The sequence below is a fragment of the Carex rostrata genome, chromosome 30 (genome assembly GCF_964058835.1).
Source record: "Carex rostrata chromosome 30, lpCarRost1.2, whole genome shotgun sequence".
NCBI lineage: Eukaryota > Viridiplantae > Streptophyta > Magnoliopsida > Poales > Cyperaceae > Carex > Carex rostrata.
This window is the reverse complement of record NC_135947.1, coordinates 4,480,690-4,499,394: the sequence shown is the minus strand read 5'-3', so window position 1 is coordinate 4,499,394 and position 18,705 is coordinate 4,480,690. Positions and strand designations below refer to the sequence as shown.

Sequence of the window (18,705 nt, the reverse complement as noted above, 5' to 3'; positions counted from 1 at the left end):
TTATTTATTGACCTAATAAGTCCAACATTCCAAAAATAAATACAAAATTTTCAATAGATCCAACAATTCAGCCTCATGAGAATGATTAAAGCCTAAACTAGACTCAAGTTGTTGATTATATGTTGGTGGTGGTTCTTTATTTTTGCTAATTGTCTTTTTTTTTAGCTGATCGCTATCTTTTATTGGATCGACAACTACAGTCAAGAAGTGAATATACCAATAAGTTAAGAAAAAATTTCATTATTTTGCAAAATGATTTTATAGTTTCCTTTTACAAATATAATGTAAGATTTTATTAAGTTTTTACCATAATTAGAATTTTTTGTGGACAAATAAATTGTCCGGGTATGAATAGAGAAAAGAAATTCCCTGCCTCAATAATTTAATTGTTGCTCTCCAAATAGCACCTTTTTTTATTAATTTATATCAGTAAACTATTTTATATAGTTATTTCCTTTTAAACTACAGTAGTTGTTTCCTACAATTATTTTCTTTTAAAATATATTTTTAGTCTCATTATACTATAATTTGTTGTTTCCCTTTATATTATGTCTATATTGAGTACAATATAAAATATAAATAATAAAAAATAGTATGGATATAAAAATAGAAAATTAGTATGATTATAAAAAAGGGAATAAATAGTCTCAATTCTCCATATTCAAAATACTCTATCATCGGTCGAAAAGGTGCAGAGAGAGAAGGCGCACTTGACAGCCAATTTTTTCCAAAAGAGAGAGAGAGAAAGCGAAGGAAATGGAAAGTGGTGGATATGAAGAGCTGGGAATAGCAGCAACACTTTCACGGCCGTGGGACTACCCCACGGCTTGCGATGAGCTCAGCGCTATGCTTCGCCTCGGCTATTCCCATTTGCCTAAGCGCCTCCAATTTCTTGTTTTTCAAGACACGCTTCTCGCCCTTCGCATCCTCCCCGAGTAAACTTCCAAATTTCTCTCTATTTAATTCTTTATTTCCTTGTTTCTTTACCAATTTCAACATTGTAAGATAGTTGTAATGTTTTAGATTGCAATTATTGGTAAAAATTGGCAAAATAATATCAAAATTAAACATTTTTCAAGAGAATTCATGCTGATTGAAAAATGTATGTTGCAGTATACAGACGGGATATGGAGTTGAAGCTGCCAATTCGCTTTTACAAGCAGCATAAGTTGTTTTACCCAAACAGAAGAAGGCAATGGTTGTTTCAGAGTATAAGCATTCGATTATTGCACACAAGAGACGTTCTAAATCTCATCACAATGATGGAGGTACAAATTGTGATATTTTGGTCTTTTTGGTTCTCGGGCAGTTAATCTGTCCTAGAAAGATAAGATAAAAGAAAATAGTGGGAAATTTGACTTGGGTTTCAAGAAAGTCGTCTTTGTCTGGTGTTGTACCGGAAATAATCGTACATTTCTGTTGCTGCTATTTTACTTGAGCTAGTACAGATGAAATAATACTGGATACATCTTTCCATGGGACAAACAACCTTCGTTTCTATTTCATAGTGAGAGATTATTCTACCCAAAATTGTGTTTTGGCATGATCAATTTTTATATAACCCGGATAAAATTAGCAAATTCAACAAGCAATTGTAAAAAATAAATATCCTTACTGTCTATTGGTATTCAATAAGTTTTCTACTTAAAAAAATAGTAGGATACTTTATATAATTACAAGAATAGTAGGAAAATTTTCTCTTTTATTTTTGTATGTTTGATAATATGTTTTGTATACGTCAGATACTGTGGATATGTCATACGACATGCTTCTTAGTGTTTTCAGTCTCCTTGATATGCGGTCACGGGTGGCTGCCAGCTTAGTTTGCCGGTAAGTCTTTTCTTTGGCTTGTTTTTACAAACATGTTAATTTATTCAATTGGGTTCGTTTAGGAGTAGTAATTTTCTTATTGCTTGACAAGAAACCACCAACCAAGGGAGGGTTTTGATTTTTCCTAAATTATTGGTGCATGGTGACAGCCTACCAAGATGTATTTATATCAAGAAATAACAGTTAAAGGTTGTTGTTGCTAAATTCTAATATCTTATTGTTGTCATATAGTGTATATTACATTTGGTCATCTTTTATACATTCTCACCAGTAAGTTGAGAGTTTGTTCCTTCTACATTTAGTAAAGGAGTTAAATTAGGCAAATTAGGCACTGAATCGAATCCATCCATACAGGACAACATTTAATTGGTTTAGGTCAAGTACAACAGTTGTTGGTGCTAATTAAAATTGTTCCTTTAGTTGTATTTTTGGGCATTATAGTGGAGAAATTTGAATGTGAAAGCAGATTTGTTGAAATTATACAAAAAATTGAGAGTAATCCTTGGATTTCATTTTGCATGAATAGTAATCCAAGTCTATACTAACATTTGTTGTACTTCTTTGCACAAAGGTCTTGGAACTCTGCTGCCAATGAAAATACCCTTTGGAAGATAGATTATTCTATTTTCTTTGGTAGTTCCGGTGTAAAGGAGATTGATACTCCATACGATTTTGATTGGAAGGAAACTTTTAAAGAGAAATATAAAGGTATGGTATTTTTGTTTCAAATTTTAGATATGTAAGTTTATGTTTAAAAGTATGTAATATTTTGAATTCAAATTATCATATATGGTTTGAAAAGCTATGTGAGTCTGATCGCCCCCCTAAATCAATATGAGTGGCATGTTTCACTTGGTGTTAGATTTAGTTACTAAAATGGTCTTATATCTCTGATTAATAGATATGTGATTTCAGTAAGTTATAATACTAGTTCATGTATTTTCTTTTTCCCATCTGCTTGTGAAGATTCCGAATTATATCAAATTGGTGCAACATTTAACTACCTTTCAAGGAGATGAAAAGAGATACTATTAACTACCACACAGATGGATACAGAAAACAATTCACGCCAGATTTGCTAACTTAATTTGGTTTTATGCTTACATTTCTTTTCCATTATTTCCAAAAAGTGAATGTTGTACAAAATTCCTAATTTTTGTCCCATATTGTGGATACTTGATAGTAATTTCATAGTGGTTGGTAGTTCGACGGTTGTGCCTTTACCCTAGATTGGCATTGATTATAGTTTCTAACAAAAACCGAGCAAATATACCAGAAATGACTAAAAGTATCTGATAAAAATAATCAAATTAGAATACAAATTTATTTTTTTACAACATTAAAATTTGAATTGATTATTATTTATAGCAGAGTTGGCAGTTGGATCACCAACAAATAGGGCAGTTTGCAGAAACTGTCATTCAATTGTTTGGCTCAGCACATTGAATAGCAGAGCACCGCATTCTTGTTCCATATTCGGAGAAAAGGAACCGAAACTAAAATTAATATCACCTAAAAAGGTACTCATAAAATTTACATCTGATATTCTTGTGCCAAGTTAGGACATTACAGCTAGTGGTAACATATGTAATTTGGCTTGCATATTGACACCATATATATTTGAATGATCAGTTCCCGAAGCATGTCCTGGGAGAGGATTTATGGAGTGAGCTTGGTTTTGCTATTGGAGATAGTGATTCGGATGAACCATCATGGAGTCAATATCGGCTTCCCAAGTGGGCCTGCTCGAGTTTTCAATGCGATAGTTCATAATTTTTTTTTGTAACTTCTGTATATCTTTAGTATTGTTTTATTTATTTAGTCCAAAAAAGGATACTGCTTGTAAATAAGTTTTTTGTGTTGATGAACTCAAGTTTTAATGAATTTAAAAAACAATATTGAACGAAGCCTTAAAAGAAAGTCGAAAGGTCTTTTTTTTTTTATTCTTTTTTTGATCCATCCTCAATTAATGTATATATATGTTATTTGTATTATTTGCTCATCTTAGTTTTGTTTTTTCACTCCTACAACTCCATTGACAGGAGCACAAGCATATATAATCATTGGATGGATAATTCAAATAATGCATTATCTAAGAACAAGAATAAGAAAATCAAGGATAACTTAGTTCGGAATTTAATTTTGACATAATAATTTGGATGTATGGCATTGGATTTATAAGCTTGCAGTTTATCTCTAATAAATATTTATCTGTGATATATTGTTCTTAATTACTTAAATATATCATATTGAAATTTTGAAATAATTTTAATTGATAATTGATAATTTATCTGTGATATATTTATTTGAAATAATTTTAATTGATAATTAGGATTTAGGACCATGATTCCCTGTCAGAAAAAATTTCAATATAATTTCTAAAAGAGCTTGAAAAAAACAATACTGACAGAAAAAAAAACAGAACTAAGTATACTGTTAATATTTTATTGTGCATTGTTGATTGGGCTGTGCTAATTTGAGAGTAAAAAAAAATATATTATTTGGTGCAGAGAGAATAATTCCTCTCTTCCTATACCCAATTTACTCTTCTAATTGTTCTCCTAATTAGTGTAGAAATTTAATAGAATCTTGTATCAAATATGTAAATGGAAACTATTAAATGCTATGGAGAGAGAATAAAAAAAATTATTGGCTTTTCTTTCTTATGGTAACATTGCTATTTTGATAGCTAAATGCGTAGCTCCCAGAAACTTTTATAGTTTTATATCAAATTTAGTAGTCATCAACTGCGCATTTAGGTACAGCCTCGTTCCAGCAAAAATTAAATAAAAACCTTTGATGTGCCACTGATTTTAAGATTAACAAGTTATTATCTGGTTGAAACTTGGAAGATTAGAAGGTACCACCATAGAATATAATTCTCTCTGTTTTTTTTTTTTGTCTTTCTTTCTTTCTAAATAAGAGTGTTACATATCCTGTGAAGCTATCTGTAAACGAGCAATTGATGCAGATAGATAATACGTTGCAGATTTGAATTTGGGGAAGTTACCTCAGCGTATCAACGTTCCATCTCAGCACGGTTATTAAAGCCGATCAGACGGTTAAAAATTGCATACCACAAGATGACACTATATATGCATAGCACCGTAGCCCAACTATATATATATATATATATATCTATAGAGTACGGCTAACGCGCTTCCTCTAGCATATGGGCCGAAATGCTTCCGGTGGAAAGTTGAAATTTCAAAATCCAAAAAGTCGATCTGAACCGTTCATCTTCTTCTCCATATTAATATCTGCTTGGAGACCAAATTTTACATTTTTCTGAAATTTTTTACTATTTATTAAGCCATTTTGAAAATCGCTGATCCAACGGTAGCTTCTGATTTTTACTGTTTGGTAAGCCACCGTTGGATCAGCAATTTTCAAAGTGGCTTAATAAATAGTAAAAAATTTCAGAAAAATGTAAAATTTGGTCTCCAAGCAGATATTAATATGGAGAAGAAGTTGAACGGTTCAGATCGACTTTTTGGATTTTGAAATTTCAACTTTCCACCGGAAGCATTTCGGCCCATATGCTAGAGGAAGCGCGTTAGCCGTACTCTATATCTATCTATATATATATATATATATATATATCTATATATATATATATATAGTGTGCCTAATTTGCTACCGGAAGCACTTCGGCCGAGGTGCTTCCGGGGTTATATTTTAGTGTGTGATGATCAAATAACAAATCTAAACCGTTAGATGTTCAATCTATTATAAAATCTGCTTGGAGACCAAATTTTACATTTTTTGGAATTTTTTTACTATTTATTAAGATGGTTTGAAATCGCTGTTTTTTAATGGTGTAGAATTTCAATAAAAACAGCGATTTTCAAACCATCTTAATAAATAGTAAAAAAATTCCAAAAAAATGTAAAATTTGGTCTCCAAGCAGATTTTATAATAGATTGAACATCTAACGGTTTAGATTTGTTGTTTGATCATCACACACTAAAATATAACCCCGGAAGCACCTCGGCCGAAGTGCTTCAGGTAGCAAATTAGCCACACTCTATATATATATATAGAGAGAGAGATAGGCTAATGTGCTTTTGGTAGCATATGGACCGAAATACACACGGTCCAAATTTGAAATTTCAAAATCCAAACGGTCGATCCGAACCGTTCATCTTATTCTCCATATTAATATCTGCTTGGAGACCAAATTTTACATTTTTCTGAATTTTTTTACTATTTATTAAGCCACTTTGAAAATCACTAATCCAACGGTTTTACTGTTTTATGCAGCCACCGTTGGATCAACAATTTTGTAAAATACTTAATAAATAGTAAAAAAATTCATAAAAATGTAAAATTTGGTCTCCAAGCAGATATTAATATGGAGAAGAAGATGAACGGTTCGGATCGACCGTTTGGATTTTGAAATTTCAAATTTGGACCGTGTGTATTTTGGCCCATATGCTATTGAAAGCACATTAGTCTATCTCTCTCTCTCTATATATATATATAGAGAGAGAGAGAGAGAGTAGCTATGCTCAAATCGATTTTTCCTGGGCCCAGGAACAAACGACTCGGTTTTCATATTTTCAAAGTTCAAACAGTCGATCCAAACCGTTAGATGTTTAATCTATATTAAAATGTGCTTGGAGACCAAATTTTATATTTTTTGGAATTTTTTTACTATTTATTAAGATGGTTTGAAAATCGCTGTTTTTATTAAAATTCTGCACCATAAAAAAACAGCGACTTTCAAACTATCTTAATAAATAGTAAAAAAATTCCAAAAAATGTAAAATTTTGTCTCCAAGCACATTTTAATATAGATTAAACATCTAACGGTTTGGATCGGCCGTTTGAACTTTGAAAATTAGAGAACCGAGTCGTTTGTTCCTGGGCTCAGGAAAAATCGATTTGAGCTTAGCCACTCTCTCTCTCTCTCTCTCTATATATATATATATATATATATATATCTATAGAGAATGGCTAAGCTCAAATCGTTTGTTCCTGGGCTCAGGAACAAACGATTGGGTTCTCCAATTTCCGAAGTTCAAACGACCGATCCAAACTATTAGATGTTTAATCTATATTAAAATGTGCTTGGAGACAAAATTTCATATTTTTTGGAATTTTTTTACTATTTATAAAGAGGGTTTGAAAGTTGCTGTTTTTATTAAAATTCTGCACCATAAAAAAACAGCGACTTTCAAACCCTCTTAATAAATAGTAAAAAAATTCCAAAAAATATAAAATTTTGTCTCCAAGCACATTTTAATATAGATTAAACATCTAACGGTTTGGATCGACCGTTTGAACTTCAGAAATTGGAGAACCCAATCGTTTGTTCCTGAGCCCAGGAACAAACGATTTGAGCTTAGCCACTCTCTCTCTCTCTCTCTGTATATATATATATATATATATATGAGGAGGGATCAAGTTACAACAAGCATTTTCTACATTTTCAAAGTCCAAATCGTCGATCCAAACCGTTAGATGTGATCTCTACTATAAAATGTGCTCGGAGACCAAATTTTATATTTTTTGGAATTTTTTTACTATTTATTAAGATGGGTACAAAAACTAGTCAAATTCAGACCATTGAATTTTGTACCCATCTTAATAAATTGTAAAAAAATTCCAAAAAATGTAAAATTTGGTCTCCAAACACATTTTATTGTAGAGATCACATCTAACGGTTTGGATTGACGATTTGGACTTTGAAAATGTAGAAAATGCTTGTTGTAACTTGTTGTAACTTGTTGTAACTCAAAAATTGTTGTAACTTGATCCCTCCTCTATATATATATATATATATATAGGAATATGCTAGCATGCTACGCGTAGCATAGCTCCCCACCCTGCAACAGCTCAATATTTGACTTTTCAAAATTCTAACGGTCGATCCGAACCGTTCATCTTGTTCTTCATATTAATATGTCTTTGGAGACCAAATTTTACATTTTTTGGAATTGTTTTACTATTTTTTTAGATTTATTGAAAATCGCTGTTTTCAGCAAATCTGGGCCACAAAAAACAGCGATTTTCAATAAATCTAAAAAAATAGTAAAAATATTTCAAAAAATGTAAAATTTGGTCTCCAAAGACATATTAATATGAAGAACAAGATGAACGGTTCGGATCGACCGTTAGAATTTTGAAAAGTCAAATATTGAGCCATTGCAGGGTGGGGAGCTGTGCTACACGTAGCATGCTATTGCTAGCATATTCCTATATATATATAGGAATATGGTAGCATGCTATGCATAGCATAGAGCCCCTCCATGCAATGCCTTGGATTTCGAGTTTTCAAAATCCTAATGGTCGATCCGAACCGTTTATCTTGTTCTCCATATTAATATGTGTTTGGGGATCAAATTTTACATTTTTTGGAATTTTTTTACTATTTCTTTAGATTTATTGAAAATCGTTGTTTTTTTATGGTCCAGATTTGCTGAAAACAGCGATTTTCAATAAATCTAAAGAAATAGTAAAAAAATTCCAAAAAATGTAAAATTTGGTCTCCAAATACATATTAATATGGAGAACAAGATGAACAATTCGGATCGACCATTAGGATTTGAAATCCAAACCGTTGCATGGAGGGGTTCTATGCTATGCATAGCATGCTAGCATATTAATATATATATATATATATATATACTAGTAATCGTGCCCGTGCACAGCAACGGGAGCAAATTATGTAGTAGAAAATCTAATTTACTAAAGTATTTTTTTATACATATAATATTATACATACAACCACAATTTGCTTCAGGCAAATAATGCATCTTCACTTAAATAGTTAACTGCAGAGGATGAGTGGAGTACTTACTCGGGGTGGCAAAACAACAAACCAAGTGTTGGCATAACAGTAACACATACACTTGCATAGAAATAAATTCACCCAAATTCATGCAAGTCAAAACTTTTGGGATGGAGCATAAAAAGAAAAAAAATGATAGTTACTATCATCTTAAAAAAAACTAATACAGATTTTCGCAAATCCCAAACAGAATCAAAACAAAATGCTTCTGAGCTTTGTGCAATATAGATCCAAAATATAACTTGAAGAAGCTGCAACAGCTCTCTTCTTTGGTGCTGCCTCCGCTCCTGTAACATTTCAATGAAAAATCACTTTATTTTCTATTTCAAAAACTGATAACCTGTCACCTAAGTGCAAAAGCTTTTACAAAATACACGGGGAGACATAAGAACAAAAAATATGATTAAGATGGAATAATCTTATCAAATTAAATTTGCTTAAGAAATTTAAGTGCTTTATCAAATTCAATTCGGAAAATTTTCTGGGACAATTCTAATAACTATATTGCTTCATTAGGGCAACCTCACATTTTGCCAACTAGATCCCACTTTTTATAAAAACTTGTACATGTGACAATTAATTAAATTAATATTAAGTCTAAAATAAAATGACTTGGAATTTGGGTTCATATTGACAAGATGAATTGCCCCAGATTTGTTAATGCAAACTCTGAAAAATATTTTGGCTTCAATTCACTTCAGTTTCAGCTTAAACGAATACCACTTTACAGCGGCAATAACTTGGTCAAGTCTTCATGTACTTGATTATGCACAATTTACAAAACCTCAATGAAAAAAAATGGAGTTTACCTTCTCTGAAGTTACTCTTGAATCTCCTAGGCAAATGACGAAGGTATCTCATCCTTCCCGTGCCAGTTGTCTTCCTCCTGATTGCCTTCACACTCCAATTATCTGCACAATGAATTAAATTAGCTTCAAATAAATGCAAAAATCTTAGAAGAAGGCCAATCAGATGGGTGAAAACCTTAATTTCAAGTGCACATTTTTTTCAAGGACAATGTACAAGATATTCAATCTTCTAAAACATAGTGGTAACTCTTGCAAATAATACAAAAGATATTAAGTTGCAATTCAGTAAGTAGGGGTGTTTAAGTTTGCAAAATTAAAATAGAATACACGAAATCAAACTACTGTACCAGCCAAAGCCAAAGGACCAGTGATCCTCTCCAGTTACACCATATATATCTATGTTTCAAATTATTTATTGTTGTGAAGACATGGAGATTATCTTATTCAAAATAATTACAGATATAGACACACCAGGTTCAGGTGCCAGTACCTATTGACTGTATCTTACCATGTTCTTTTGGTTTATTAATACCTTCTTGGCTTCGATGTCAGTAGCTATTGACTGTTTCTTACCATGCTCTTTTGGTTTATTAATTCCTTATTGGCTTAAATGAAATTTGGAATGAAAATTGTTTATTTGTACAGACATATATGATTTTTTAGAAGTATTGAGTAACCTGATCTTCCTGTTCTTTCTTTAACATGGCGTTCTCAGTATTAGCTTCTGGATCACCCATGCATTTCTGTACTTTATCCACAGGTAAACCAGAGAAATATTACTAATATTTAGGTAATTATAGAATTTACTATACCCAATTTCTTATATTTTTTATATTGTCGTCTTTTATAGCTAGGTCAGATTCACTGTACCCAATTTGTCATTTTGTTTTAATGTGTCGCTTCAATTCAAAATTGCACATAGACTCCTCACTCATACCAACCAAGTTTATGGTAGGGACATCATGACTGGTATAGTATGTACCAAAACTGAACAAGTACAACATGTACCAGTCGAACTTGCACCAATAATCAGTTAAAACTTACCAAGATCTCTGACCACAGTCTCAGCACATTCCTTGCTGTACTTCTTCGCCTTCATAGAGCAGCGCGCATTATAATCGACCACAAAATCCCACCACGGCCATAGCCGACCACTCTCATTTGCCACACGGTGCATACACAGCTGCCGCAAATTTTCTATTACGACATCCTTCCCCTCATACCCCTCCCCGAAATCCTATTCTGGGTCTAGTGCAAACAAACAAATACAAATAATATTATTTATATAGCCTCAAATTTTAATCTTGCAATTGAATTATCTTAGTAACCAAGATTCTTCGCAATGTTTGAAGAAAAGCAAGAATAAACCCATAACAACCAAGACAACTTAATAAAACTTTAATGCCACATGAGTCGCATACCAGGGACAGATTCAACTACATGTATTAGTACCTTGTGCCATTTCCATATTAATACCACATGAGTTGTATACCGTTGAGCTACACCATAACATTATGAAACAACAACTGCTACTTGGTACTCGTTTTATATTTCCATATAGTAGTTAAGCACAAAATACACACACATGGTCAAACTAATTAATAAAAAATCCTTCTGAAATTAAGACTAAACAATTGAAATTTCAATGCAAGAATTCTAACAAAACTCAAGGTCTTTGACAAATTCACAATGCATACCCTGCTGAACTTAACAACTGAAATTTAGATTGATTAATACTAAAAACTGGACCTATCAGAATACAGTCAAAGCATCACAAAAACATCAAACCATAGTCTATCAGAATACCCCAAACCAACATTTCAACCTGACAGAAGTGACCCATTTGCAGTGAGGAAAAACACATGAATCTAATGGCACCGTGCCCAAACACTTCAAAATAATCTGCCAAAGGAATAGAACCCTTGCAGTGGCAGACATGAACCACACAGAGAAGGCAACATAATATGACTGATGAAGGAAGATAAGTTTGCTTCTGTTTTTTCTGTCAGTTGTGCTAATCCGGTCTTATCTAAATTGAATATTTCAATGTTATTTTTTATATCATGCCACTAAGTATGGTTGCTAATACTTATATGAATCAAATATCTATATCTCGTAAAAAAAAACAATTCTACTAATTTTTGGTACAATTGATACTTCAAGGAGTTCAACTTAATCATGCAGTCAATTCGGAAAAAAAGAAAAGAAAAAATCAACAAAAAGATTACCTGTACAGATCCAATCTAGGCTTTCTTGAGAGAAAACTGAGAAGCCTCCTTGATTTCCTGATCGCAAGGCAGAGGGATTGTTTCTTCTTTGAACGATCTGACTGTGCTGCGCCTCTAAATTTCCTCTTCCGAATCTAGGGTTTCCTCTTCCGATCTGACAAGTGAGAGGAGGTTTGGGCATGGGGTTCGTGAGAGAGAAAGAGAGGGGTCAGGCTGGAGGTGGCGGCGAGGTATGTGAAATTGCGTGAGGAAGAGAGAAAGAGAGGGTTAGGTCGGGACTGGGAGAGGAAGAGAAGGCCGGGGCTGGGGAGAAAAGTTTCGCTGGCGAGAAAGAAAGAGAGGGTCGGGGATGGAGAGAGAAATTTCGCTGGTGAAGTGATGGAGCGCCAGGAATTGTTTTAGGTTTTTAGGGATCTTATGTGGCGCGAACAGTGGGGTCTTAAGTGTTGAAGAGTAAAATTTAGAAAATTCTGCTGTATCTGATCTGAAAATTGAATGGCTGATATTAATTCCGAAAATTTAACTTTTAATTACAACCCTTGCAGGATCTAGACATTAAGCTCCTTAATAAGGTAGGGAGATACAGAGAGAGAGAGAGAGAGAGAGAGAGGTAGGCTAATAAACAATCGATTGTTCCTAGCCTCCCGTGCAACCAAGTCGTTTTTCAATTTCTAAAGTCCAAATGATTGATCCAAACCGTTAGATGTGATCTCCATATTAAAATGTGCTAGAAGACCAAATTTTATCTTTTTTGGAATTTGTTTACTATTTATTAAGCCACTTTGAAAATCGCTGATCCAACGGTGGCTTAACCAAATAGTAAAATCAGAAGCTACCGTTGGATCAGCGATTTTCAAAGTGGCTTAATAAATAGTAAACAAATTCCAAAAAAGATAAAATTTGGTCTTCTAGCACATTTTAATATGGAGATCACATCTAACGGTTTGGATCGATCATTTAGACTTTAAAAATTGAAAAACGACTTGGTTGCACGGGAGGCTAGGAACAATCGATTGTTTATTAGCCTACCTCTGTATATATATATATATTGAAGATAATGAGAGGCCAGGTTGGCTACTATATCTATTTGGCGATATTTCTGTTTGCGCCCTTCTGCTTTTATCTAAGTTAATTAAAAAATTGAAGTAGAAAGAATTTAAATAATTTCTGAATTAATGTCAAATTTTATCTTATAAAATGTTTTGTGGTGCTATTCTAAATCTTCTCAGATCTTCTCTATAACATACTAGTTTAGTCAAATGCCACTGTCATTTTTCCTTTGACAAATAAATAATTTAAAAAAAATATCAAAGTAATTTTGTATAGATGTTAAATTGTATGAGGTATTATCATGGTAGTGTCATTATGATTTATGGCATCTCCTTTATAATTTTTTTGTTGCAAAATTTCCATACTATTTATTTGTGCGTGTATTTGTATTTTAATTTGATCTCCTTTTTTTTTCATTTTTGCCTTGGTAACTGACAACAAAGTTAAATTTTTTGAATGGGTTTAATACTTGTGTACATAGCAAAATTATGATATAAGCATGACGTAGTGAAGATGCATCTATTTGTGGCCGGAAATGACAACTTTTGCATGTGAAATAATTTAGTCATAAATTAAATATTTGAAATTTGTTTAGGTGAGCAACAAAGAAACTGTGTGACTGCATTCTTTTTTCATTTATTTGACATAATACTATTTAAATAAATATATAGTAACGTGTTCTATATACACGATATCCACCGTACCAGAGCAACTTAATTAATACAACAGTAGAGCTTGTTTCTTCAAACATGATTTTATTTATTAGGATATTTGAGAAAATCAAACAAGTACAGTGGTTTGAGAACATGTTTTGTACACGTCAGATACTGTGGATTTGCCATACGACATGCTTGTTAGTGTTTTCAGTCTCCTTGATATGCGGTCACGGGTGGCTGCCAGCTTAGTTTGTCGGTACGTCTTTTCTTTGGCTTGTTTTTACAAACATGTTAATTTATTCAATTGGGTTCATTTAGGGGCAGTAATTCTCTTATTGCTTGAGAAGAAACCACCAACCAAGGGAGGGTTTTGCTTTTGCTTAATTTATTGGTGGCATGGTGACAATTTACCAAGATGTATTTATATCAAGAACTAACAGTTAATGCTGCTGTTGTTAAATTCTAATATCTTATTGTTGTCATATGGTGTATATTACATGTGATCATCTTTTATACATTCTGAATAGTAAGTTGAGAGTTTGATCCTTGTACATTTAATGAAGTAAAATTAGGCACTGGGTCAAATCCTTCCATACAGGACAACATTTAATTGGTTTAGGTCAGGTACAATATATAGTTGTTGGTGCTAATTTAAAATTGTTCCTTTAGTTGTTGTTTTGGACATTATAGTGGAGAAATTTGAATGTGAAAGCCGATTTGTTGAAATTATACAAAAATTTGAAAGTAATCAATGGATTTCATTTTTCATAAATAGTAATCCAAGTCTATACTAACATTTGTTGTACTTCTTTGTACAAAGGTCATGGAACTCAGCTGCCAATGAAAATGCCCTTTGGAAGATAGATTATTCTATTTTCTTTGGTAGTTCCGGTGTAAAGGAGATTGATACTCCATACGATTTTGATTGGAAGGAAACTTTTCAAGAGAAATATAAAGGTATGGTATTTTTGTTTCAAATTTTAGATATGCCAGTTTATGTTCGAAAGTATGTAATATTTTGAATTCAAATTACCATATCTGGTTTGAAAGCTATGTGAGTCTGGTCGCCCCCCTAAATCAATATGAGTGGCATGTTTCACTTAGTGTTAGATTTAGTTACTAAAATGGTCTTATATCTCTAATTAATAGAATTGTGATTTCAGTAAGTTATAATACTAGTTCATGTATTATCTTTTCCCATCTGTTTGTGATGATTCCTAATTATATCAAATTGGTGCAACATTTAACTACCTCTCAGAGAGATGGAAAGAGATACTAGTTAACTACCACGCAGAGATGGATACAGAAAACAATTCATGCCAGATTTGCTAACTTTATTGGGGTTTATGCTTACATTTCTTTTCCATTATTTTCAAAAAGTGAATGTTGTACAAAATTCCTAATTTTGGCCCCACAATGTGGATACTTGATAGTAATTTCATAGCTGCTGGTAGTTCAACAGTTGTGCCTTACCCTAGATTGGCATTGATTATACCCACTCACACAAACGAGCAAATATACCAGAAATGACTAAAAGTATCTATTAAAGAATAATCAAATTATAATACAAGTTGTTAATTTGTTACAACTTTAAAATTTGAATTGATTATTGTTTGCAGCAGAGTTGGCAATTGGAGCACCAACAAATAGAGCAGTTTGCAGGAACTATAATATTCAGTAGTTTGGCTCAGCACATTGACAAGCAGAGCGCCTCATTCTTGTTAGTAGTCATCATCTGCGCATTTATGTACAGCTAGCCTCGTCGTTCCAGCAAAAATTTAAATAAAAACCTTTGATGTGCTACTGATTTTAAGATTAACAAGTTATTATCTGGTTGGAACTTGGAAGATTAAAAGGTACCACCATTAGAGTGGGAAAATGGCATGGCGGATCCGGCTCCGTTACTGAACGGCACGGTACGTGTAACTGTTTCGTGCTGTGACTCGTGTGTTCCGTGTCGTGATCATTCGCGTACGGTGACCAGTCTTGAAAATTCAACACGGTGCGGCACTTCATGCGAAAGATCCGGCTGCGGCACTACACGTAATCACGCAAGTCACGTGTAATTAGGACCGTTAGGTCTCAATCAAATGATGAATCTTAAATAAACTAACTTAAATTATGTAAAAATAGTTATACGTGAGAAATGCGACCAGCTACGTTTGGACACAGCACGCGAATAGTCACAGCGTGACTTGCGTGCCGTGACCACCCCTCAACATTTTGGTCACAGCACGACATGACACGCGTCACTGTTCACTTGATCACGGCATGCTTGGTACGGCACGGCACGGCACGAGACTAAAGTCACAGCGTATTAATCACGGTATGGCAGTACACGTTTTTTCCACTCTAACCACCATATAATATATTTCTCTTTTTCTTTTCTTTTTCTAAATAAGAGTGTTACATATCCTGGGAAGCTATCTGTAAACGAGCAATTCATGCAAACAGATAATATCCACAAGCCCACAACTCGACAGATCTTTTATAAGGTTGATCATATGAGATCCTGTAAGACCTCAAATGGTGTTGCTTTGGAACCGAATCGTCTGCCCCCAGAGTCACTACAGAGTGGGTCCCCATTAAAACCAAAACCCAAAACTATTTTAATCCTAAATTCTTTAACAGTAACCGGGTCCACCCCGCAGTGACTCTGGGGGCAGGAGATCTGATTCCGTGTTGCTTCTCAATTCGAATTCACGTCCTCTGAGATATCTCATATTTAATTTGCGTGAATTTTTGGAAAGTTTCAACGGCAAACATGTTCTACACGAATATCAATGCTCATATAATTCTAGCCCTGCGCTATCCCCGAATAAGCACCGGACACGTCGGTCACGCAAAATATGAGATATCACAGAGGAAACGCTCTCACTTCTCACCTTTTGCCTTGGAAAAATAGGTTTGATCGCCTCCAAAGTTGCCGCAGGATGCTCTAGTACTTCTAAGCAAAGATTCATAAGATGGGACTTGAACGGTCCGGATTCCTATAATAGGCACACCGGATATAGAACTGGATTAATTCTTCCAACTATATATAGAGAGAGAGAGAGAGAGAGAGTGTGGCTAATATGAATTCGGTTGCATATGGACCGAAGTGCTACTGGTCCAAATTTGATTTTTCAAAATCTAAACGGTCAATCTGAACCGTTCATCTTGTTCTCCATATTAATATGTGCTTGGAGACCAAATTTTATATTTTTCTGAATTTTTTTACTATTTATTAAGTATTTTACAAAATTGTTGATCCAACGGTGGCTGGCTGGCTGCTGATTTTACTGTTTTGTTAAGCCACCGTTGGATCAACAATTTTGTAAAATACTTAATAAATAGTAAAAAAATTCAGAAAAATATAAAATTTGGTCTCCAAGCACATATTAATATGGAGAACAAGATGAACGGTTCAGATTGACCGTTTGGATTTTGAAAAATCAAATTTGGACCGGTAGCACTTCGGTCCATATGCAACCGAATGCATATTAGCCACACTCTCTCTCTCTCTCTCTCTGTATATATATATATATATATATATAGAGTTAGGCTGGGGTGCTATGGATAGCATAGTGGCCTCCCGTGCTACGGCTCAATATTCAAGTTTTCAAAATCCAAAAGGTCGATCCGAACCGTTCATTGTTTAATCCATATTGAAATGTGCTTGGAGACCAAATTTTACATTTTTTGGAATTTTTTTGCTATTTATTAAGATGGTTTGAAATCGCTGTTTTCCAGTGGTGCAGAATTTTAATAAAAACAGCGATTTTTAAACCATCTTAATAAATAGCAAAAAAATTTCAAAAAATGTAAAATTTGGTCTCCAAGCACATTTCAATATGGATTAAACAATGAACGGTTTGGATCGACCGTTTGGATTTTGAAAACTTGAATATTGAGCCGTAGCACGGGAGGCCACTATGCTATCCATAGCACCCCAGCCTAACTCATATATATATATATATATTTATGAGATAATGAGAGGCCAGGTTGGCTACTATATCTATTTGGCGATATTTCTGTTTGCGCCCTTCTGCTTTTATCTAAGTTAATTAAAAATTTGAAGTATAAAGAATTTAAATAATTTCTGAATTAATGTCAAATTTTATCTTATAAAATGTTTTGTGGTGCTATTCTAAATCTTCTCAGATCTTCTCTATAACATACTAGTTTAGTCAAATGCCACTGTCATTTTTCCTTTGACAAATAAATAATTTAAAAAAAATATCAAAGTAATTTTGTATAGATGTTAAATTATATGAGGTATTATCATGGTAGTGTCATTATGATTTATGGCATCTCCTTTATAATTTTTTTGTTGCAAAATTTCCATACTATTTATTTATGCGTGTATTTGTATTTTAATTTGATCTCCTTTTTTTTCATTTTTGCCTTGGTAACTGACAACAAAGTTAAATTTTTTGAATGGGTTTAATACTTGTGTACATAGCAAAATTATGATATAAGCATGACGTAGTGAAGATATGCATCTATTTGTGGCCGGAAATGACAACTTTTGCATGTGAAATAATTTAGTCATAAATTAAATATTTCAATTTGTTTAGGTGAGCAACAAAGAAACTGTGTGACTGCATTCTTTTCTCATTTATTTGACATAATACTCTTTAAATAGTAACGTGTTCTATATACACGATATCCACCAGAGCAACTTAATTAATACAACAGTAGAGCTTGTTTCTTCAAACATGATTTTATATATTAGGATATTTGAGAAAATCAAATAAGTACAGTGGTTTGAGAACATGTTTTGTATACGTCAGATACTGTGGATTTGCCATACGACATGCTTGTTAGTGTTTTCAGTCTCTTTGATATGCGGTCACGGGTGGCTGCGAGCTTAGTTTGCTGGTACGTCTTTTCTTTGGCTTGTTTTTACAAACATGTTAATTTATTCAATTGGGTTCATTTAGGGGCAGTAATTCTCTTATTGCTTGAGAAGAAACCACCAAGGGAGGGTTTTGGTTTTGCTTAATTTATTGGTGGCATGGTGACAATTTACCAAGATGTATTTATATCAAGAACTAACAGTTAAAGCTGCTGTTGCTAAATTCTAATATCTTATTGTTGTCATATGGTGTATATTACATGTGATCATCTTTTATACATTCTGAATAGTAAGTTGAGAGTTTGTTCCTTGTAAATTTAATGGAGTAAAATTAGGCACTGGGTCAAATCCTTCCATACAGGACAACATTTAATTGGTTTAGGTCAGGTACAATAGTTGTTGGTGATAATTTAAAATTGTTCCTTTAGTTGTTTTTTTGGACATTATAGTGGAGAAATTTGAATGTGAAAGCCGATTTGTTGAAATTATACAAAAA

The 18,705-nt window shown here is 33.2% G+C and overlaps 2 protein-coding genes, 1 long non-coding RNA gene and 1 pseudogene across 4 annotated transcripts in view; 3 read left to right on the top strand and 1 right to left on the bottom strand.

The window, feature by feature from the left end:
• Positions 1 to 756: 756 nt before the first annotated feature.
• Positions 757 to 18,705, top strand: part of LOC144546648 (F-box protein At5g52880-like) — a 19,192-nt pseudogene continuing 1,243 nt past the window's right edge.
• On the top strand, positions 1,741 to 3,327 carry LOC144547033 (uncharacterized). The gene is made up of 3 exons (XR_013508959.1): positions 1,741 to 1,830; positions 2,402 to 2,538; positions 3,202 to 3,327. It is a non-coding gene; the product is annotated as an uncharacterized LOC144547033 (long non-coding RNA).
• LOC144547032 (large ribosomal subunit protein eL37y-like) lies at positions 8,692 to 11,885 on the bottom strand. 2 transcript variants are annotated; one of them, XM_078295635.1, is made up of 4 exons: positions 11,664 to 11,885; positions 10,480 to 10,683; positions 9,436 to 9,537; positions 8,692 to 8,913 (listed from the first exon to the last, which is right to left on the bottom strand). In XM_078295635.1, exons 2-4 carry the CDS (start codon positions 10,610 to 10,612, stop codon positions 8,819 to 8,821), a joined length of 330 nt encoding a protein of 109 aa, XP_078151761.1. In that variant the 5' UTR covers positions 10,613 to 10,683; positions 11,664 to 11,885; the 3' UTR covers positions 8,692 to 8,818. The 2 variants fall into 2 exon arrangements, 1 of the variants encoding a protein (XP_078151761.1); XR_013508958.1 differs by lacking the exons at positions 10,480 to 10,683; positions 11,664 to 11,885 and adding an exon at positions 9,611 to 10,460.
• The window catches only part of LOC144546647 (F-box protein At5g52880-like), a 19,674-nt gene continuing 12,856 nt past the window's right edge, over positions 11,888 to 18,705 (top strand). Inside the window, exon 1 of the mRNA XM_078295180.1 lies at positions 11,888 to 11,897. The gene's annotated coding sequence lies outside the window, so the exon portion shown is untranslated. The remainder of the gene's footprint in view (positions 11,898 to 18,705) is intronic.

Coding starts and splice junctions, on each gene's coding strand:
- LOC144547032 (XM_078295635.1), bottom strand. CDS start 10,612: ATGCACCGTGTGGCAAATGAGAGTGGTCGGCTATGGCCGTGGTGGGAT. Junction 9,538..10,479: donor GACTGTGGTCAGAGATCTTG/GTAAGTTTTAAC, acceptor TTCATTGTGCAG/ATAATTGGAGTGTGAAGGCA. Junction 8,914..9,435: donor CAAGAGTAACTTCAGAGAAG/GTAAACTCCATT, acceptor GAAATGTTACAG/GAGCGGAGGCAGCACCAAAG.